General features: G+C 41.1%; 1 protein-coding gene across 1 annotated transcript in view; it reads right to left on the bottom strand.

Moving 5' to 3' along the window:
* Window positions 1–20,336, bottom strand: part of Trhde (thyrotropin releasing hormone degrading enzyme) — a 346,217-nt gene extending 325,881 nt beyond the window's left edge. Inside the window, exons 1-2 of the mRNA XM_090328261.1 lie at window positions 19,258–20,336; window positions 3,021–3,294 (exon numbers count right to left, since the gene is read on the bottom strand). Of these exons, the coding sequence (XP_090184387.1) occupies window positions 3,021–3,294; window positions 19,258–20,279 (1,296 nt within the window). The 5' untranslated portion in view covers window positions 20,280–20,336. The remainder of the gene's footprint in view (window positions 1–3,020; window positions 3,295–19,257) is intronic.
* Window positions 20,337–23,849: the final 3,513 nt, after the last annotated feature.

Genomic DNA, 23,849 nt, shown 5'->3' with positions numbered 1-23,849 from the left:
TTTTCACTAAAAACTATGTTCTACCACTTGAGCCACAGTACCACTTCTGCTTTTCTAAGGGTTAATTTGAGATAGGAATCTCACTGACTTTCCTGTCTGGTCTGGCTTTGAACTATGAACCTTGGATCTCAGTCTCCTGAGTAGCTGGAATTATAGGTGTGAGCCACTGGTGCTTGGCTTATGTCCTACTTTTATTTCCATTCTTTTTATATGAGGATAGGTACTAAATAATATATTCATGCAAAAGATACAATAAATAGCATGGAAGGACATTGCATACTCACACTTGTATAAAGGCCTATTTTTCCAAACAACCATAGAGTTCAGAAAAGTATTACCCTGACATTCAGTTTGCCACTGGACTTTGATTTACTTTTAAAATTGTATTTAATGTAACACTGAAATAATTTTATTTCTCCAGAGCATAGGATTTGTCGAATTATCAGAACCAAGTAGGGTTTGAAGTTTAATTTTCAGGAAGCAGTAGATGTTTAAAATGGCACAAGGTTAATACATTATTTTTTTGGATTTCTTTTGTCTGTCTTTAAAAACAAATATATTATTTTTAGTAGAAACCATCTGATAATAATAAAATATTTTATTCCAAGAATAAAAACAAATAAATAAATAAAATAAAATAAAATAAAATAGTGCTCAGCCAAGTATAGATAGCTTGGAAAGCCAATAAAAGTGGTGATGATGACGCCTCAAAAATTCACACAAAGGCCACTGCCACAATCTAGTTGTGTATTACTAATGTATTGCTCAAGTTCCGTTCTCCTTGCACAAAATAATTGATTCAGCTTCCAATCCGAAATGACTACCTGGACTTCACAAAAGCATACCACAGCCAAGAGTCTAAAGCTAAGCCTTCTTCTCCTTCCAGTGCTGAGAGTTGAGAAATGTCACTCCCGTGCATTCCAGTAATAAAGGGGAAAGGCAGTGTAAAGAAAATAGATTGGACTTCAAAGGGTGACAGGAAAAGAGAGTAGAGTTTCAAACTGCATTTCCACAGTGGATAAACAGGAGCTCCCAATGGAAATTTTGTTTTCCTTCTTACTGATTTTGTTTTATATATTATATAACCTGAAATTCTATTTCAGTCCACCTTTTGATGTTCTTTGATAGTAAGTTGTCTTTTCTACATAAAAACTATGTAGAAATTTTTAAATGTTTGCTAATTATTTCTCACTCCAGTAAAAATCACACCTAAATACGTAGAATGTGCCTGGCTTTCAAAAGCGCATTTGTGTGGCTGAGAACAGTTTTAAGATACTTTAAGGAAAATATACTAGAGAAAACAACCCCCATGCACTGTATGCTAGCTGACCCACAGCAAGTCAGTCATCAACTTCTGAAGACACAAAAGGAAATGAGATGTCTTTATGTTCCTTTTCTGTGTATGGTCCGATGAGTATAGCCTTGAAATGTCCATAGAAGACATCAACAAACAACACTGGAATTCAGCATTTCAAATGATTCTTTAGCCCTAAAAGGAGAATGCTGCTAGCCCTCTATAGTTAGCTTTTAAGGTACTACTGTAATAATTACATAGGTGAACTTACTATATAACTTTTCAATTATGGCATTCATTTTTCATACTAGTAGATTTTATTTTTTAAACAAATTCCACAATGATTTAAGTAGGAAGTAACTGGGAGAAAAAAAATCTTTAGCCAAAACTGCTTCTCAAAAACTCACTTACTTTGAACTCTATAAATTAAAAATATAAATATCTACCTATTTTGTTATACTCAAATAGCACAAAATACAAGGATCATGGGATGGAGAGAGCCACAAGCTAAAAAAAAAAAACAGGTAAGGGGATAAAATAAAAGGCATCTAGAGAGAGCCAGAAATGTACTTATTTAGAAAAAGGAATCTCATGCTGCCTTCATAATTAATATGAATACTTAAGCCATATTTACTATGTAAAATGCTGAAACAAAAAGTAGTTATCAGTTTGGCATGGCCTAGCCTAGAATATAACGCAATAAATGTAAAAAGTGTCCATAACATTATGTTGTTCTGGTTGAAAATGAATAAGAGAAATCAGATTAAATTCATGTGTGTGTATGTGCGCGTGCATGCGTGCACACACATGCATGCATGTGTGCCCATACCCAAGGATTCTGAAGTTTGAACTCAATACCTGGGCATTTTCCCTGAGCTTTTATATTCCAGGCTAGTGCTCTACCACTTGAGCCACAGATTCACTTCCAGCTTTTTGGTGGTTAATTGACAGTAAGAGTCTCACAGACTTTCCTGCTCAAGTTGACTTTGAACCTCAAACTTCAAATCTCAGTCTACTGAGTAGCTATAATTATAAGCATGAGCCACTGTGCCCACCTCCAACTGATTATTTAATTCTGACCATGTTCCCTGTATCTCAATAAAAGACAAAAATAAGTTTCAGAAATACATCCATAACAACAAAAAAGTATGAGATAAATTGCAAAGCATGGTATATCTCACAAGTGGACAAACACTTATAACTCTAGGCACCTAGAGGGCAAACAACAAATTCAAGGGGAAGGCAATGGGATTAGGAGTTATAGCTAGGGCTTTAACCGCATGCTGTATGGTTTACATTTCAACAACTGAATTGAAAACAAAAAGGTAAAATACTTACATTCTGTACATGTGGCTTACATGGAGTTCGTTATATTAGCTGTCAGATTTTTCATATACCAGAAGTAATTCACAACAGAAAGAAACAGGGCGATTCCCAGTCTACACAGTAGCTGATCTTGAGAAGCCAAGGAATAAGGATGGAAATGGAGGATAGGAATGAGGGGTTTGGAAATGAAGTGGTTAAAAGAATAAAAGGACTGACTGTAGAAAATTTCTTCTCTGACTCTTAGAAACCAGGAAGCCACGCTGCTGCCAAACGTTAAGGAAAGAACTGAGCTGTTTAAGACATGAAGAGGTTATTGATGATTCATGACTAATTTGTTTAGGTTTCTGAACAGGCGCTACATTATCAAAAGATATCATTAGGTGACAAAAAAAATACTTACTACAACCCCACTCTTGGTGGTAGTTTCTCTGAATGTGAAGTTGCAAATTGCCCAGGCTAAATAATATGTGGACATGAGAGGAGTCTGTGCAAAGTGATCTGTCACCCATCCATCTTCCTCAAACACAGACGTTTCCACTGGCATATTGGATAGAGATAAATAAGTTGCTTGATGTTTGATGCTGATTTTGAAAGTAGCCTTGTAGATTGGCTCATCAAAACATGGGAATGCCTTTCTGGCATGCGTAGGTGAAAACTGAGTAACACCAAGGAATCTGGAAGAAAAAAAAAAGAAGAATACAATATTCCGATTACATTTACATCTTAAGCTAGGTTGTGATCACATGACATGTATTTTGCCAAATCAGTAAGTCTCTGTGAGACTCCGAGTTCTACCATCAAAAAACTGGAAGTGGAGCTGTGGCTCAAGTAGTAGAATGCCAACTAAGAATGAATAAGCTTAAGGGCCCTCAGTATCAGCACAAGAAAAAAATAATCAAGTTCAACTCTAATAGCAGGTTAAAGCTTACAGAAGGAAAATGGAGGTGAAGTCCCTTCATTGTAGGTATCTTGCATCAGCCAATAAATAATCAGTAGCCACCAACTTGCAGCATCCTCCCCCTCTTTTAAAGCCCAGTATCAAACATTCAAAGAGAAGACTCCACAGATTGCATGTATGCTGAAGAATCTAACGGTTCCCCTTATCTGTGGATTCAACTGTCAGATCAAGGTACATCTCATTCAAACTCTAGAACCAATCTCCACATTCTTCCACAACATATGATCACAAAATAAAAACACTTGAAGGATACACTTCTAAATGAGAAATCATTTGTGAAAAGCTTAAACTTTTGGACCAGGTATCGGGGCCCACATTTGTCATCCTAGCTACTTAAGAGGCAGGAAATCAGAAGAGTCACATTTCAAGGCTACTCTGGGCAACAACGTTAGTGAGGTACCCATAAACAGAAACAGAAAACAGTGTTTTCCTACCAGTTATGCAGAGTTGTAAGTAGGACTATAGTGTGAGTTGAGCCAGAAAACAACATAAAACAGGTCTCAAACATAACTAAAACAAAATGGTCTATGTAGTTCAAATGGAACAGCACTTGCCTAGAAAGTATGAGACCTTGAGTATAAAGGCCAACACTGACCCCCAAAAATGGTTTCTACTTCATGCCAATAATTCCAGTTACTTTGAATGTAGTAAGCAAGGTAATCATCCAAGGTAAAAGTTAGTAAGAACCCACTCAAAGAAGAAGCTTGGTGTGGTAGGGTATACCTGTGATTCACCATAGATTTAGGTCAGAGGTTGGTAGTCCCAGGCTAACCCAATGAAAAGTGAGAAAAAAGGGCTAGGTGTGGCTCAAGTGGTAAAGTGCCTAGCTAGCAAATATGAAGCCCTGAGTTCAAACCCAACACACACACATACACACATACACACACACACACACACACACACACACACACACACACACCACAAGCTAGTTATGAAACTTGATATGAGGCAAGTTAATATAGGATCATAGCATATTACAGAGTTTTAATCTTGCAGACTTTTTCCTCCATAAGGAGTTAACCAGTATTCCCTTCTTTACCACCCAGACCACACATGGTTAATAGAATATAGTACACATTCCCACTAACCTTGGACTTGGCCTCAAAATTATTCTCAGGCCAGGATTTCAGGCAGCTGCCAATCAATACAGGTTGACATGTGTATTGAATCTTACTGGCTGTTTCTGACTCAAGCCAGGAAGCATAAATATTCACAACATTTCAAAATTAAGGAGTTTAAATGTAACATGGAGGGTATACTTTTTTTAAGTATAGGTTTGAAGTAGAGAAAAATAACATGTTTGAAAGACTGATTGTATACTTATCTCATAGGGAGGGAGTTTGAGAGTTATCTTGGGAACAATGCTGGGCTGTTATGCGCCAAACTTAGTTAAGTCACACAACTGGCTAAGCTTCTGTTTTCCTTAGGGGAAAAGAAAACAATAATGTTTCCTTGGCTTTCCCTACAAAAATATCATGATGGTAATATAAGGTAATATATGAGAAAGAGTTTTAACTATAAATCCTCATGCAAACACAAGGTTAAAAGTAGAAGAAATATTTGGAACAAATTGTCCAATTTCTATAAACTTCTAAAATGAAAAAGTAGATTCAGCAAGGTTAAGTAGTTTGTCCAAAGACACAAAGAGAAGGCGCACATAGCTGGTGACCTTTCAAATGCAGTAAAATTAATTCTTATCCATAATTTATAAATAATGTTTTAATTCAACTATAAGTAACAAAGAACCATCTTTTCAAATTTGCAGGAATTATAGTTTTGGAATTATTTTCTGATAGCACTAAATATGTTTGCTGAATGGAAATGTCAGAACCTTCAGGTTAAAATGTACTCATTATAATTGTGCCTTCCTGTGCCTTTATCTCACACAATGCTAGTGAACCTTATCTTTCAATTTATTAATTGAAACATCTACAGAGTGTGGCATTTACCTCCTGGGGCTATTTAAAAGATATCCATGGAATTATATACATAAAATTGTGTTCCCTTTTAACATTCAAGTCTACAATTCCACACTCTCAGTAGAGATTGCATCCTATGGACAGGCTGAATTAGGGACTTGGTAGAAATTTTTTAAAAGATAGAATCATCAGTCCTTAAAATCTTTGCAAGCATATTATTAAAGAAAAAAACCTTTCACAGACACACATGCCAGACAAAAGTTTTATAAGAGTTGGACAGAGAAGTTGAAATGAGAATATTTTCAAGTAAAAATCAGATATGCCATTGACATTAAGTAGCTAATGGGTAGGAACATACTTGATGTATATCTATATAACTCTGTGCTACTAGATTAATAAACCAAATACTTATATAGAAGAAATGCTTTGTGTGGCCTATTTCCCTTTTTCTTAGTAAATAAGCATGTTTGGGGGAGGTAGCAATTTAAATAGCTGACCCTCAGGGTTTAAAAAAATATCAAGATGCCTAGTAACTTCTGCAATTGTTATTCTCCATGAATTTATTTGCACAGTGCACATTTTGGCAAAGAAGTTTACCATATATTTTGATAATGTCTAAATGAAGAAATACCAATTTCACAGTCTGATACCTAAGAATGACTGTAATTGAATTTCAAGTCAGTATTTTTCCATATATTTTTATTGTAATTGTAATTAATAGAAGGGTTACATTATATTCATCAGATTGAAGGTGCATTATTTCACAAACATTGATATCCTTTCTCATGTCTTGGCCCCCATTTCCCTCCCCCCAACCCACCCCTCATCTTGTTTTCCCCCCTTCCGTATCTGATTTCAAATAACCAAAAACACATATATACAATATATCAGATAACAAGATGAAATACTGTAACAATATGAGATAACCAAGAGACAGCAAAAGAGATGAGAGATAACACAGTGTATTAAGGACAACAGTCACTCATTATGGCTTTTGTTTCTTTTTTAATATTTTTTATTGTATTTAATAAAAGGGTTACATGATGTTTGCCAGATAGAAGGTGCATTAATTCACATACATTGATACCCTTCCACATGTCTTGGTCCCCATTACCCTCCCCACCTCTTGGTTTTCCCCCCTTCCCTGTCCAATTTCAAGTAACCAAATTATGGCTTATGTTTCTATATCCTGGAGGTCCTTTCATTTAGTGTCATTCTATATGGCCTTATGAATCTACGTTTTGTTCTATTGTAAATCTCTCCTAGGAGAGATTATGACAAATGAGGGAAACCATTGAGCCTATGTTCCTTTGATTCTGGCTTACTTCACTTAATAAGATTTTCTCTAAGTTTTTCCATTTCCTTGCAAATGGGGTGATGTCGTTCTTTCTGACAGCAGCATAGAATTGCATCGTGTATAAATACCACATCTTGTTGATCCACTCATCAACTGAGGGACATCTGGGTTGGTTCCATATCTTTGCTATAGTAAATAGTGCTGCAATGAACATCATTGTGCTAGTAGATTTAGTATGCTCTTGTTTCTGGACAATTGGGTAAATACCTAGTAGTGGAATTGCTGGGTCATAAGGGAGCTCTATGTTTAGTCTTTTGAGGAACTGCCATACTGCTTTCCATAGTGGTTGAATAAGTTTGCACTCCCACCAACAGTGTAGTAGTGATCCCTCCTGGCCACATCCTCTCCAGCATCTGCTGTTATTAGGTTTCTTGATCCTGGCCATGCTAACTGGAGTGAGGTGGAATCTCAGAGTTGTTTTGACTTGCATTTCTTTTATGACCAGAGATGTCGAGCATTTCTTCATGTGTCTATAGGCCATTTTTGTTTCTTCTTCAGAGAAGTCTCTCTTTAAGTCTTTGGCCCATCTTTTAATGGGATGGTTGTTTCTTTGGAGATTAGTTTTAGAGTGATTCAATTTTTTGAGCTGTTGATATATTTTAGATATGAGGCCTTTGTCTGTTGTATGGTTAGTGAAGATCTTCTCCCATTCTGTATGCTTTTTAGTTAATTTGCTAGTTATGTCCTTTGCCATACAGAAGCTATGCAGTTTAATGCAGTCCCACTTATCCAGACTTTCTCTGATTTGTTATGTTTCTTGGTCCTTATTAAGAAAGTTTTGACATGTGCCAAGGAGATTGAGTGTATCTCCTATTCTTTCTTGTAAAGTTTTCAGTGTATTTGCTTTTACCTCCAGGTCTTTGATCCATTTGGAATTAATCCTGGTGCAGGATGACAAAGAAGGATCCAACTTTAGTTTTCTGCAGGTGCTTAACCAGTCTGCCAGCACCACTTGTTGAAAAGGCTGTCTTTCTTCCATTCTATTTTTTTTGGCTCCCTTATCAGAGATTAGGTGGCCACAGGTCTGTGAGTTAATATCTGGGTCCTCAGTTCTATTCCATTGGTCTTCAGGCCCGTCCTTATGCTGGTGCCAAGGTGTTTTGGTCCCTATGGCTCTGTAATAGAGTCTAAAGTTTGGTATTGAAATTCCTCCTGTGCTGTTCTCTCTGCTAAGAATTGTTTTTTCTATATGGGGTCTTTTCTTATTCCATATGAAATTTTTGATTGACTCTTCTATTTCTTTACAGAATGACATTGGGATGTTGATGGATATTAGGTTGAATTTGTAGATAGCCCTTGGCAAGATTGCCATTTTCACGATGTTAATTCTTGTAATTCAGAACATGGGAGGTTTTTCCATTTCCTCAGTTTTGTTTTAGTTTCCCTTTTCAGGGTTTTAAAGTTTTCATCAAAAAGGTCCTTTACATTCTTAGTTAATTCCTAGGTACTTTATTTTCTTTGATGCTATTGCAAAAGGAGTTGTTTTCCTGATTGTTGCCTTGTTCCTCTCATTGTTGGCATATAGGAAGGCAGTTGAATTTTTTTTTTGCCAGTCCTGGGCTTAAGCTCAAGGCCTGAGCACTACCCTTGGACTTTCTCAAGGCTGGAGATCTACCACTTGAGCCTCAGCACCATTTCTGGCTTTTTTTTTTCTATGTATGTGGTACCAAGGAATTTAACCCCGGTCTTCATGCATACTAGGCAAGCACTCTACCACTAGGCCAAACTCCCGGCCCCAAGGAAGGAAGGCAGTTGATTTTTGAGGGTTAATTGTATACCCTTCTACCTTGCCAAAGTTTTGAATCAGCCCAAGCAGCTTGGGAATGGAGTCTATAGGTTTATTTAAATATAGAATCATGTCATCTGCAAAGAAGGAAAGTTTCATCTCCTCTTTCCTTATTTGGATGCCCCTTATGCTTGCTTCTTGCCTTATTGCTCTAGCTAGGAATTCTAATACCATGTTAAAGAGGAGTGGAGAGAGTGGGCATCCTTGCCTTGTTCCTGATTTTAGAGGAAATAGCTTTAGCTTTTTGCCATTAAGTATAATGCTAGTTGTGGGTTTGTCATACATATGTTCCATGGATTCCTAGTTTCTCCAGAAGTTTTAGCATAAAGGGGTTCAACTCAGTGTTAAAAAAAAATCCAGGGGGGCGGGGAGTTTGGCCTAGTGGTAGAGTGCTTGCCTAGCATGCATAAAGACCTGGTTTGGATTTCTCGGTACCACATACATAGGAAAAAAGCCAGAAATGGTGCTGAGGCTCAAGTGGTAGAGCTCTAGCCTTGAGAAAGTCCAAGGACAGTGCTCGGGCCCTGAGCTCAAGCCTAGGACTGGCAAAAAAAAAATTCAGGGCGAGGAGTTTTGCCTAGTGGTAAGAGTGCTTACCTAGCATGCATGAAGACCTGCGTTCAATTCCTCGATGCCACATACATAGAAAAAAGCCAGAAGTGGTGCTATGGCTCAAGTGGTAGAGTGCCCCAGGACTGGCAAAAAAATTAAAATTAAATTAAAAATCTGAAGTCCCCTGATAAATAAAAGCACTTCAACCAAATTATATGTAAAGTCTTTGCCAACTTATGATCTTATCACTGAACAAACATTTAAAATTAAATATCCCTCACACTTGATGAGTTGCTTTAAATATGTTATCTTTCCCTGCTGTTAAGTACATTTATCCTGCAGGTTACCTCTCTTAATTATTTGTTTTTTTTCTTTTAGTCTTCAAAACTCAAAAGTAAAAATATATATGATTCATTCCTGAAAGGAATTTATTTCTCTTAGCACAACAAATTTAACGTATACCTAGACAGCTAGTATGCTAACAGCCATAGTACTGAAAGAAAAGGTATGAAGCATCCAATTCTGTTTAGGCAGGGTTTCTCAACCTCATCACAATTGACATTTCAGGCTAGATAATCAACCCCTGTGAATGCTGCATTGTGGGAAAGTCAGCAATATCCCTGGCTTTGACTGCTACATGTGGGATTGCCCCTGTTGAGAAACACCTGGCAATGTACTGCAAGAAGGCCTTACGGGCTTGGAAGCATAAGAATTGGTCTGGAAACCTGGATGGAAGTGGAAAGGTCAGAAATGGGTGGAGAAGTGAGTGGTCTGTCAAGAGAAAGCATAGAAGTAAAGATTTAAGAGAACTTTGGCACACCTAGGAAGTCAATGCCCTGCCTGCTGTTTTATAGATTCTAATTCTCTCAGATCTCTGTAGTCATCTAACACTGGCTCACTCTGAGCTTCTTTTTGCAACAGAGAGAACCAGTTTTAGGCCAGTGCCCTCAATAGACCACAGTGAGCATATTAACTCATGGGCATATAGTTCTTTATTCCCTTTAATTAATGGATATAAGACCTATTCTGTCGTTAGACTCATCAGAGACCTTTAGAAAGGAAGATTTAAAGAAGCAAATAATAATTGTATGATTTGATATAATGCATGATGATTTGTATATATAATGTATATTGTGTGCATGTTTTACATATTCATATATACATGTGTATATGTGTGCATATACACATGTATATTCATATGTATGTGCATATACATGTATAAACATAAGTGTATGTACATATACATATGCATGTTTATACACATATGTGTATTTGTGTATGTATTTAAATACTCCAAAGCATAAAACAAAACAGAAGGTAATGGGGTGAAGTATTTTTATATCTTCATCCTGCTTTCTCAAATAAAATCATTGTTATCTTTTAACGAATACCTATTACCATGAAAAAATTCTACTTCTAAAAGTGACACTCTGCAAGTGTCAACTCCAAGAATGTCACTTCAGCCTAATTTTTAAAAATGAATAACATACATGTATTGTGATTCTTTTCTATTAAAAATAAATTAGTTAATTGTCTTAACAACTTGTCTATTCGACATTTTGGATGAACTGAGTAGGCCTTACAGCTCTGTGCTGCCTCTGAAGGATAGAAGAGAATTGATTTCTTCTTTTTTCTGCGGAAGTTTACTAGGCAAGTTCCTTTGTGTCAAGTCATTATAATAACATTCAGCAGGAGTGGTGTATTAACGTTGACTGATCTTACCAACAAATTGTAGTATGGGATACAAGACAATTTCTGTTCTGTTATTTTCCATTTGCCTTTTCATAAGGGTAAAATATAGAGACAAAATGAGCATTTGCATAAGCACTGCTATCACTGACTAATACATAGCTTTTTACTATGGGATCCACCAAAATCAAGACAATCTCACAAAATGACCTCACAAATCAAAGTTGGTTTTTGTTTTTGTTTTTGTTTTTCATTTTGACCTCATCTACACCTACCATATGTATAACACATTTTTTTTAAAAAAAATGATACCGGAACTTGATTCTATGGCACTGGCATTTGGTCTAGGATTATAGTAGTTTAAGACTGTTGATAAAAACAAAACAAAACAACAACAAAAAACTTCTAAGACCTAAGGCCAGGTCCAATGGACCATCTGGTTACTTTTCAGCTGAATGGAGAAAATGATTGGTATAAAGCTAGAGAAGTTTCATATGTCCCATTAAAATGAACTAAGTTACAAGGTCATGGAAGTTACGCACGTATCATTTAAAGTTAAAGTTGTTGATCAAAATGCAAATTGTTACTCCATGACAAAGCATTTGAAGCCAAAATGGGCTGTTGTTGAGACTGTGTGTTTTTATGTACTTCAATGAGTCATTAAACCTCTGCCATTGCAAAAGAAAAGTACTCCTGCTGAATATTCAATGCTACAGCAAGTGTGTAGTCTATTTTTTAAATAACCATTCTAGTAAACTAAAAGCATAATGCAATAATGCCAGCAATATGTATGTAGGAAGTGGTGCATATGTGAATAATCGTGTTATAAAAACACAGCATAATATTCGTAATTGTTTTCCCATTTAGGTACCAACTATCCTTATCAAAAATGTGTACTGCATACTAGATCATCGCTGAAAATAAAAAGTGTTATAACACACTAAAATTAGTTTGCAAGGTCGTAATAGGAAGTTTTCATAAGAATAAATAAACTTGGCATCTGATATTCACTTATTTTAGATGAGGAAAGAAGTAAAGCATGATGTGAACCTTCTAATACACTGCTGTTATGAAAACTCCCAGAAAGTTTTGGGAGCATCAGCTAATGATTGATACACATTCCCTTGACACCTGAGGCTTTTCTGCTCCCTGTACTGACAGCATCCTTGACCTTTCACTCTCTGGTTCTTGCAATCATTCTCTCTACTGACAGTCAGCAGTACCATCATCAGAAAGCTGGGAATCTCTTTTACTTCCCTTCATCTTTCTGCTCCCTCAGTCCTCTCCCTCTCACAAGGTATGGTCCAAGCTTGGGGTTTCTGTAGCTGTAAAATACCAATCTTTCTCCTCCCACCTCTCTCTTCATGATGGCAAGGCTCTTAATTCTTACTCTCCTTGCCTCCCTTAACTCTTCATAGATAGAAGGATCAAAACTCTTCCTTAGGAGTCAAAGGAATGAACACAAGGAGACGAGGCCCCCACTGTCTAGCCAGCAAGAGAAGACTCTAAAACCGGAGACTCGGGCTCCCATTACCTTACAAATCTTACAGAGAACATCTCCAGCCTGCTTAATCAGATCATGTCTAACAGTCACAGAAGTGCTTACCAAGTGTCAGGCACTTCTCTCAGTGCTCTGATAGTCACGCACTCTTCACAGCAAACCTATGAAAAAGAAATGCATTGTGCCTCATTGTTCAGATGAAGACCCCTGGATACAGAACCAATAGAAACATTGTCAAGGTCATAAATCTAATCCGTGGCAGTGAAATATAAAGCCTGCAGTCTGGTTGCTGAAAGCCTGCTGCTAGTAGGAGGATAATGAACACACTGTCACACACTCATACACATCCGCACTCACAATACACACACACACACACACACACACACACAAACAGCATTAAGAGATTGACTATTATTCTTCAAAAAATAATATATTGGCTAGATGCAGTGACTTATATCTCTCATCCCAAGTACTTAGGAGACAGAGATTAAGAAGATTGAGATTCACAATCAACTGACACAGAGTTAGTGAGAAGCTCTCTCAATCAACAAGCTGGGCATGGTAATATATGCCTCTGACCTTAGCTGTGGAGAAGGGGCAAACCATAGATATGAGAATCTTTGTCTCAAGTGGTCTTGGACAAAAAAATGCAAGATCCTACCTAAAAAATAATTTTATAAAGCCCAAGTGCTGAGGTATAGTTGAAATGATAGAGCATCTTCCTATGCCATTTGAGGTACTGTGTTAAAACCCCAGTACCAGCGAAGTACGTAAGAAAGCAATAACAATACAGATAAAAGTAAATGATACTCTTTTCTTACCTCAATTCTGATTGGTTTGAGTTGTCAGTTATGAGGAAAAATCTGAGTAACTGCATTAAAGCCATCCTGAAAGTCACCAGAAAGGTGAGGAGAGGGATGAGGGAGGAAAACTGTGAGAAGCCTTTGAATATATCATCTGCGCACAACAGGTGTCTAAGCTGATTGAAGGTCAGGACAGTCCAACTGATCACATTGTGTGTGTGTGTGTGTGTGTGTGTGTGTGTGTGTGTGTGTGTGTGTGTGTGTGTGTGTGTGTATGTGTGTATACTGAGACTTGAACTCAGGGTTACATGCTGACCTTTCGTTTTCTCCACTGAAGGCTGGCACTAGTTTTGCCACAGCTCCACTTCTGACATTCTGTGGTTAATCAGATATAAGAGTCTCTCAAACTTTCCTGCCTGAGCTGGCTTCAAACCTTGATCTTTGGATCTCAGCCTCCTGAGTAACTATGAGCACAAGCCATGAGCACCCTGCTTCAATCACACAATCTTCTTTTACTGCGCCATTGTTCAGTTGTGCTTGTTTATGAACTGCCTCACACTGTCCAGGAAAGGGAGAACAGGGAATCATTTTCTCTTCTGAATTTTCCCAGGTTCCAGCAAAACTTTAACCATGACAAACAATCTTCATTCTCTAGTGTTGGAAAGAGGATGACACAGCACTGAAAAAAAAGATCTCTGATGAGCCGGGAATTTGGCCTAGTGGTAGACTGCTTGCCGAGCATGCATGAAGACCCAGGTTTGATTCCTCAGTACCACATACATAGAAAAAAGCCGGAAGTGTTGATTAGGCTCAAGTGATAGAGCTCTAGCCTTGAGAAAATCCAAGGACAGTGTTCAGGCCCTGAGCTCAAGCCCAGGACTGGCAAAAAAATAAAAAAAAAATCTCTGAAAGAACCAAGCTTCTGCTGGAAACCTTGGAAGGATGTAAAGAGTACACACTGGATGAAGAGAATCATGGTGAGGATGGTAATGATGCCGACCATGTAACAACAACAATCTTAGCTCAAGAAGAAGGGAGACTGCTTTGCCATTATGTTTGAAAACTCAACGGTTTTTCACTGTTTTGGTGTACCTCTTTGTGGTTGTTCTTTGTTTCTGTCTTGAAGAACTTGGATTTGAATTCCAGGCCCCGCACTGGATAGTATTTCATTACCTGAGCTGCACCCTCAGTGCTTTGTCACTTTCGTTATTTTTTTCTGTTGTTTTTTGCCCAGGGCCTGACTTGTATTCCAACCTCCGATGACCTATGCTTCTCACATAACTGACACCAGCCTGGTACCACCATGCCTGGATGGTTGCTTAAGACAGGGTCTGGATAACATTTTTCCCAGGCTGGCCTCAAGCCTCCCAACTGGAATTCATGGGTAGCTGGTTCAACTGGTTCTATGTTACTCTTGGCTTGCATAGGTGCATCCTGTCTCTTGCAGGCTTAGCCAGCTATTACCCTCTTCAAGCAAAAATATATTGTCCTGTACCACTGTTTCAAGCCTATACACACTGACCAGCAAAATGAGTTTCAAGAAAACAAATACACAGTACAAAGCAAATACTGGGAGAGGAAACAAGAGGCCAATCATTGTTTGAGAGAGATCTAGAACAGAAAGACCCTGTTTGAAGCTGCACTAAGTATAAACATATCGAACTCTTTTAGCTTCCGTAACTATTTTGGAGAAGCTGTATGTTTTATTACTATCTCATGTGATCGAATCAGAAAGAACACAGAAAAACACAAGACAAACAACAACTATTTTTCTGATTATATATAATGTATGTACATATACATACACACATATTTTATATATATATACATATATTAAACTTAATTCATTGGTGACATTTTCAATTGAAACCAGTATCCAGTTTAGCCATATGTACCTACCAAAAAAAAAAGAACAGTGGGTTAAATCCATCAAGAAGTCATATAAAAATGTTTCGCAGAAACAAATGGTTCTCAAGATTTTTCAGTTCACAGTGTTCCTACAAAGGGCAAAAAGCCATGTATACTCCCACTTGCTCATGGAAAAGTCACCAAAAGAGGAGGAGAAAAGAGGCAGCTTTTAACATAGATTCAATGTGGTGTTTTCCTTGCCTGTAGTAACTATCACAATTATTAATTCATTCTAAAAACCATATATACATATATATCATAAACAAGGTACTTGTAATAGCACCAAACAGTGTAGGTGTGCCCAGAGATAAATATTCTGCAGACTTCCCAAGATTTTGACAAAAGAAGATCTCCAATTTTCTTTGAGAACTGCAATTATTATTTTCTCAACTTACTCTATGTTCATGGTTTCTTTCTAAACACCCTTTATAGAAAAAAATCTATTTTTATTCTGTCTTCTGTCACTTTGGCATGTTATAGACCCAATCAAAGTTTGTCAAAGAAAAAGCAGTCTCTTTTAAAAATGAATAAAATGTTCATTTACTTTGGGTAAATTTCCTCTTTCGATCTGACCATCTGGATCTAAATTAAGGTACCCTACTTTGAACATGGGTGTACACACCATCTGGCTACCCCAAAGCAGCAATTACTTCAGGTAAATGAACATTTTTCCTAGTCCTAAGCAAGTGCATTCTCCCCTAAGAGACTGTGGTATAAATACACGTATCTTTTATCTGCCTGCCTACACACCTTGTTGAGAAAAAAGTAAATATGTGTTCCATTGATTGGAGATAATTTACTGCTTGTATATAAACATCTCATAGTTCTGAGAATTTATTTTATTCCAGTATTCAACAAGTGACGAGTTTTCTTTTTAGCCAAATGAGTATGAGATACTCAGAGAGCGGAGGATGTTGAGAGAGTTGCTTGCTGTTGAGGAATCCTGGCTTGGTAGGCAAAGCTTCTATTCCAAACTTCATTCAGCACAGTATAGAAACCAGTACCTGGGACATTTTCCCTGTATGACAGAATCAAACACCCTCCCACACCCAATGTAAGAAAAATCTTTTCCAGTGTTCAAAGATACAGAGCAAACAGCAGAATCTAATTTACTGGTCTCACTGAAATTCCTCCTCTCTGATACAGGAGCCCTAAGACAGAATCAGGTTGACAGGGTGTTAGGGACTTATGGTTTCCACAGAGTCTAAATAAAGTGGGCTACGTTGTAGTATCACTTTTTAAAGTACTTCTAGTTGACAGATTAAATATTTATTTTCATTACTGAAATTAAGCTATAATTAAATTGGCAAAAGAAAATGATGCCTACTAAAGATCAAGACACTTAATCATTAATCAAGTGGAAATTCAGTTTCTGTCTATGCCATTGTGGAAAGTGGGTTTTGACATGCCAGTTTCCAATGTATTTAGAGAGCAAAATCTTCACCAATAAAAGTTCCACCCCTGGCTAAGTTCCTAATAAAAATGCCCCAAGAAGTCTTGAAAACAAAAACAACACAACAGAAAGTTTAATATATAGAATGTTGATGTAATTATAAAATGGTTTATTAGGTTTCTTTTGCCTTATCACTCCAGCAGGAAACAGCCAGGAAATGATCAGATTCACTCTGACATGGAAGAGAGGAGACAAAAAGGGAACAAGGATTTACTGGAAGTGCTGCTTAGGAAGAAAAAGCATCCTGAGGGCAGTAGGACACTGAATTTTAATGGGATGCTGAGTTAGACACCCATGTACTAACTTAAACTTCCAACCAAATGATTTACATCCTTGGGGAAAACAGAAAAAGAGAGTTTAAATACAAATATGCACTAGGGGCGCAAATAATCAGTTATAGGTCAAGCAGCAACATCTGGTCTTTTTGAAGAGTTCTCTTAATTTGAAAGCACTGACCAAAACAAGCTCAGTTCTGCCAAATCCGTTTTGGCATGACTTGAAAAACAGGATTTCAGGGAACATGTGTTTCACCACACAAGATGTATCAGTATTGATGTGTAACTCCCACTATTGCCATTTGACATGACAAGCTTGTTTCTGCATATCACAAGCAAATCTGCCCCCTATGCTTTCCCTGCACAGCTGATCTAATTGTGAGTTTAAAGAGTACTTTCAAAAAGAAAAGAATACTTTCAATCTATTTTCTTGAGAGCATGTTAGAAGACTAAATTATCCATGTATGACCTTAGATGTCAGATAGTAAGTAATTTATAAATGTCACTGGTAGATTGTTTTAACTATCATTCCCCCACCCTCTTATGTGGTAACTTCTTTTAGAGAGTTTTTAAACACATGAGCCCTGGACTCCAATGACAAGCGTGCTGACCTCAGATGACCTGCACTGCTCTGAGCAGTTCACCCTAGGAAACTAGAGGCCTGATTACTTTCTAATCACCACCATGTCCATCGTTGTTAATCTCATTTTTAAGTTCATGTTGGTTGTTCACCTGTCCTATAGCCATTTAATTAATTGAAGATTGTTTTAGATGCATTGGATTAGAGCCAAGAGCAAGAATCACTTTCATTCATTCAACAGTACATTTGCAAGCTACTGGAAGCTCATGAGAGCTCAGCATTCCTAGGGAACACTCCATGCCAGGCACAGGATTAAGTGCTCCTCAGACATCCATTCATAAACATAGGCACCTATCCTGTGAGGAGAGTATGATTATTCTTCTCATCAAGTGAGAATAAATGGTATGAGCTCTGAGCCGGGCACTGACGGCTCATGGCTGTAAGCCTAGCTACTTAGGAAACTGAGACCTGAGGATCCCAGTTTCAAGCCAGCCTGTAGGGGGGAAGGGGAGGAAATATCTGCCAGGTTGTTACCTCCAATTAGCCACTAAAAAGCTGGAGATATTGGCTCAAGTAATAAAGTACCAGTTTAGGGTGAAAGGAATTAAGGGATGGTGTTCAGGTTCTCAGTTCTAGTGTCATTACCCAGTACACACATACACACACACATACACACACACACACACACACACACACACACACACACACAGGTATGGGCTCTATAGAGACAAGCTACCTGGTCTGAATCCTTACTCCATCAGCTCACTCTGTGGTCTGGCTCGGCTTTTCTGGTTTGTCTCTGTGTTGACTTACCTCACCTGTAACATAGGGAGTGCTAATAACTGCACTGGCCCCATGAGCATCTTGTGAGTGCCATGAACACTGGGGGTAATCAGGCATAGGCAGGAATTGGCAGTTCTGATTAAAGTCTTTCTTCAAAACTTCACCACAACTAGAGGAACACAGAGGAGTTCCCAAATCTGATCGCTAAATAAAAGGTGAAATTACCACAGCTTCCCAATAAGGAAGAAGACGACAAAGAAGGAAGAGGAGGAGGAGGAGGAGGAGGAGGACCCAAATCTAAAGCTCAGACAATGTACTCCCTATGTGACAAGACATTGGAGATTGCCAGCAAACTTCCCTTCCCTTTACTTCTATGATTGTTCCTAGAGGCACAACTCAGTCACCAAGTCTTCCTCAGTTGAGAGCTAGAATCACTTATCTCTGACTTTGGCCAGGGCAGCTGACACTCCCCAATCCCTACTCTTGTACCTGGCCCTAGGAACTGCATTTCTGGTGTTCTGAATCCCAATTTGAGATTTTGGAAAACTTTATATAGCCAAAGCCCATCCACTGCTCAGTGCCTGCCGTTGGGACAACTACTTAATAAACTAACAATTAGGGGTGGGTGGGCATGTTTAGAAAAGGCGGGTGTCTGTCTTGTCCAGCAAGCATCCTTTATAAAACTGAATCTCTCTCGTCTTTGCAACCCTAGTCTTTGGCGCTCATGTATTTGCCCTGGTTGGTAACCTGACAAGCTTTGGATGTGAGTCTGGCCCAACTCAAATAACTGTCCTTTCAAAACCCGGCACTCCTGGCTGGCTACATAACTTTGGCCAGGAGCAGAAGGTCTGGACCAGAGGAGAGGGCAACATTCTGCGGTTACTGGATAGGACTATAGAATCAGCCAGAGTCACTGACCAAGTATCTCCACCATTCCTTCCCTCCCTCCTCCTCCCCATCTTTCCGGGATCTTGGAAGCCAGCCTGGCTCTCCTTGGGGTCTCCCCGCCTGCAACGGGCCGGGTGTGGCGGCGAGGGGCTGCGCCTCCCTCCCTCTCTCCCTCCCCTCCGTACCTTCTCTCCCCGTGGAGCACATAGGAGCTGCGGAAGAAGCCCAAAAGCTCGTTCTCGATCAGCGCGTTGTAGATGATCTTCAGGTTGTAATTCCTCTGGGCGTCCAGGGTCCGGTTCAGTACTACCACTAAGACCTGGGTTTTCGGGTAGAGGAAAAAACCGGCCACGGGGACGGCCCCGAAGGCCCGGTCCTCGGCCACTTGCACCTTCTCCACCGCCACCCGGGAGGCGTGCAGCACCACGTAACGCGTGGCGTTCCGGCACGCGATCTCCACGTTGACCTCCCCGGAGAAGGTGAAGTTCTCCATGAAAGCGGTGAGCATCAGATTGTAATGTAATGGTTTGAAATGACCGGATAAGCGCAGCTGCGTCCATGGCTGCGGCTGCGGCTCTCCATCCTCTTCCGACGGCGGCGGCGGCGGCGGCGGAGATGGTTGGGTAGATGGGGAATCCGGGATGGCTACCCCGCGGGTCTCGGAGTCCCCGCCGCCGCCCGCGTGGTGGTGATGGTGGTGGTGGTGGTGGTGGTGGTGATTGTGCCGGGGCGAACCCGGGAGACTACCATTCCTCCCGCGCTCCGGAAAGCCCGCGGGGGCCCCGTCGGTGCCAGACACTGTATTGGCCCCACACTCGTCGAAGCGCAGGCTGAGCAGCACCGCCAGGAGGGTGACCGCCAGCAGAGCCACGATGGACACGGCGAACGCCAGCACCAGCCGCTTGTGCACCGCGATGTGGCGCTCGGTGGTGTGGGGTCTCCCTCCCACCGAGTCCGCCCAGGGGTCCGACAGTCCCCGGCCGCTGCTGGCCCGGAGCGCAGCGGCAGTGGTGGTGGTGGCCGCCGCCTCCTCGGCCATGGTGCGGGCGGCCGAGGGTGAGCTTCTCTTCTGGGCCCCCCCCTCCTCCTCCTCCTCCTCCTCCTCCTCCTCTTCCTTCTCCTCCTTCTTCTTCTTCCTCCTCTTCTTTTTCTTCTTCTTCTTTTTCTTCTCCTCCTCTTGCTCCCCACGCTCGCCGTCCAGGGCCATCACACCGCCTCCTTCTCTTCCCCCGCCCCCTCGGCCACCCCCCGCGGGCGGCCCACCCCGGCCAGCGCCGGCGCTGTCATCACCGAGCGCGCGCGGCGGCGGCCCGAGGGCGCCACGCCGCCGCCTGGGGACCCTAGGGGGGCCGCCTGGGGTTCTTTTACGACCGGCTCGGGCCACCGGTTCTCAGGAGCCCCGCCTCTCTCTCGGGGAGTGCCTCGAGACGCGGGACACCCCACTTCCGGGACGCACCCAACTTGGAAAGCGTCCGCGGTCGTCCGGTGTGTGCGCTCCCCGCGCTACTTATGGGGCGAACACCCCGCGCGCCCCGGGCGCACGCGGCTCCCCGACCGCCCCCGCCGCGCGCCTGCGGCTCCGGGCTCTCCACGCCCCGCACCGCGCTCGCGCTCTCTCTCTCTCTCTCTCTAGCCTGGCTTTCCTCCCGAGCTGTCCAACCCGCTCCCGGCTGGGAGGACCTGGAGCGCTGGAGAGAGAGAAGAGAGAGGGGAGAGCGATGGCGCGGGGAGGGAAGTTGGGGTTTCCGCGCCCCCCCTCCCCCCACACACGCACTCTCCAGTAACCCAGGCGTCCAGTCCTCTGGGTGGATGTGCTCGCCCCGCCGTGGAAGTGGCCGCCGCGGCACCAGGCAGCTCGGGAGGCGCCCTGAACCCGAGAGCAGAGGATGGAAGAGTGATGATGGAGGGTGATTGGGGTGAAGCAGCTGGAGGAAGTCCCCGGGCGCTGGAGCTACGCCGCCGCCAGGGATCTGTCCTGGAGAAGACGCTGCTTTCCCCGGCACCCCAGATACTTTAGGCAGCGGTGGAGGCCGAGGGCTGGAGGCTGCAGATCGGATGGAGGCTCCCCGGGGTTCCCCGGCTGCTGGGCCCTGTGGAGGTGGCAAGTGAGGAAGAAGTGTCCGGCCGTGCACACTTCAGGTAGATGAAGGTTTGCTTCCTATCCCACAGGGGAGAGCCAAAGTGTGCGTGTGCGAGAGCGCGCCAGTGTGTGTGTGCGCGCGCACGCGTGCGTGTGTGTGTGTGTGTGTGTGTGTGTGTGTGTGTGCACAGGCTCCTGATCTAGATTGGCAAGTCTACTCCAGCTGCATTCAGGGACTGAAACTCCCAGGGAAAGGCAAAGGGTGAGAGGGAGAGCGCCGCCAGGAGAGACCGGCAGGCAGGCACTGGGAGATGAGAGAGCTTCTCTCCCTGCTCCTCACAGCAGACACCATAACCACAGAGGGGGTCGCTGAGCTGCCTGTAAGAAGTACATTGTAAATCTTGAGAGCAACAAGCCCCGCAGTCACCCCTCTCCCCCATGCCTCAGCCCCACTGCGGCTCCCCAGAGGGACCCCTGGAGCCTCTGGCTATGAATCTGGAGAGCCAAGCATGATCCTTGGTGAGCAGATGCCTCTGTGTCACAATTCACATCAGCCTTGCCCATGGGAATTCCGGGGGATGGAATATAAATTGAAATAAATTCTCCCAAACCTGACTACTTATAGGTATATGGCGTGATGTCTCCGGGTGTGCAATACTCAAATTGCCTGAGAATCCTCCAGAACCAGAGACTAAAGAAAGAAGATGAACTCCCTATAGGATAAATGCCATTTTCAGAGACAGAGAGGGAGGGAGATGATTAAAATACAATGCGTACAGAGCAACATTCAGGATCAAACAATTGGAGACAGAAAAAGAACAGCAATAATAATGGAGACTTGAGTTTCCTCTGCCCTGCTCCCCCATGCACACACTACCCCCCTCCCATGGCTTTACACTTATTACAACAGTGAACGAATAGCCTGTGATTGGTCAGCTTTTCACATGGCCTTAGCCACAGTTCATTTTCTGCAGTGTCCCAGTGTTATCATGGAAATTGTTTCAAGTTTGTTAGTAGGACTGTTTATATCCCTTGGTCTGGTTTTGGATGTGTGTTAGGGGGGGGCGGAGTTTTGAGTTATTATGAAGGATATGTGCCAATAGATGGGATACTTGCCACACAGAACATGGTAAAGAAGCCAAACTGGATGATATTCAGAAAACTGCCACTCTGCAGCTGACTGCAAAAATATACTGGTTTCTACTTTTTAACAAAATGAAGGGTAATTGGCTTCAGAGTCACAGTCTTTTTAAGTGCATGATATAAATTATTCTGGTTTTGCACATTTAGTGTCTTAAAACCCTGGTGGCATTTAAAAACTCATAACCACCATTATCTTCTCTTACAAAAAACAATGTTTTGTGGTATTGGCTTTGGAGTTCTAAAAAGATACAATTAAAATATGGTGTTTGGCTTTTAAAAGCCTGACCAAGAAGAAGAGAGAAAACACACATCAATGTTGATAACCACATGTCACAACTCTCATCAACTTTAGTCTGGAACCATGAAAAACACAAGTCTGCATGGAGACGCACTTCTCTGTGTCCCCAGATTGCTTGATTCCATCCATTAGCAATGTCCATTTGACTCATTCCTAAATGATGATGAAAATAAGTACCAGGGTGGGTTTTTTAAAGCATGTTGTATGTGGGCCGATAGCAACAGACCAAAGGAAATGGCACATTCTGTTCAAGTTACTTTTTTTTGCTCTGTTTTTAAATGTCTATGCTCTTACTGTCCATATGTGTCTGTCTATATGCATTTTAGGAGTTGAGGAGTTAACGTTCATCAGATTGTTTTCCCAGAACTAGAAAACACAGTACAGCAAGCCAAAGTCATCCTGTGACTCTGAGGAGGCCAACAAACACCTCTAAGGCCAGGGATCTAATCTGGTAACTCAAGATTAATCATCTAGGACCATGGATTTAGTGCATTTGATTATCAGAGGCTTCTAGACCTGTTTTGAATTCTAAGAACCATTGAATAAGGTATCCACTAAATGATTGTTTAAAGACCTGTCATTCTTTAAAATTGTATTAGTCAAAGAAAAATTCAAATTGAATTCTCTGTTTTCCCTTGTATCTTAGCCACATGTTTATGTGCTTAGGAGAATTACTACAAAGGGGCTGGGAATGCAGCTTGGTGGTAGAGTGCTTGCCTAGCATGCATAAAACCCTGGGTTCAATTTCTCAGTATCACATAAACAGAAAAAGTCAGAAGTGGCACTATGGCTCAAGTGGAAGGGGGCTAGTCTTGAGCAAAAGAAGCTCAGGGACAGTGCTCAAGCCCTGAATTCAAGCACCAAGACTGGAAATAAATAAAAAGGAAAGAAAAGAAAGTTACTGTGAAATAACCCTCAAATTTAAAATACACGTACCAACTGGTAACATCTCTATTGATGATTTCAACTACTAGATTATATTTGAGATCCAAATGAAGCAGACACAAGTTTGTTAACACAATGCAGGACACAGTTTATTAGCTCATCAATTTCCCTTAAGTGTAACTTTGCCCAGTAATAATAATCTCAAGGTCAAATAAGTACAGAAATCTTCCTATCCTGTCAATACTACAAAAGGATCACAGCAAGGTATTTTGTTGTTCATGTTTTACCTTTCTAATTTCTAAAATTACACAATATCCTTAACTGAAAAGCAATCACTTTGGCTAAATAGTTTTTTATATTATTTTCCTGGA

Source organism: Megascapheus bottae, chromosome 2 (assembly GCF_031878675.1).
Source record: "Megascapheus bottae isolate mThoBot1 chromosome 2, mThoBot2.hap1, whole genome shotgun sequence".
Classification (NCBI taxonomy): domain Eukaryota; kingdom Metazoa; phylum Chordata; class Mammalia; order Rodentia; family Geomyidae; genus Megascapheus; species Megascapheus bottae.
The sequence above is the reverse complement of the archived record's forward strand: the minus strand, read 5'-3'. Positions and strand labels throughout refer to the sequence as shown.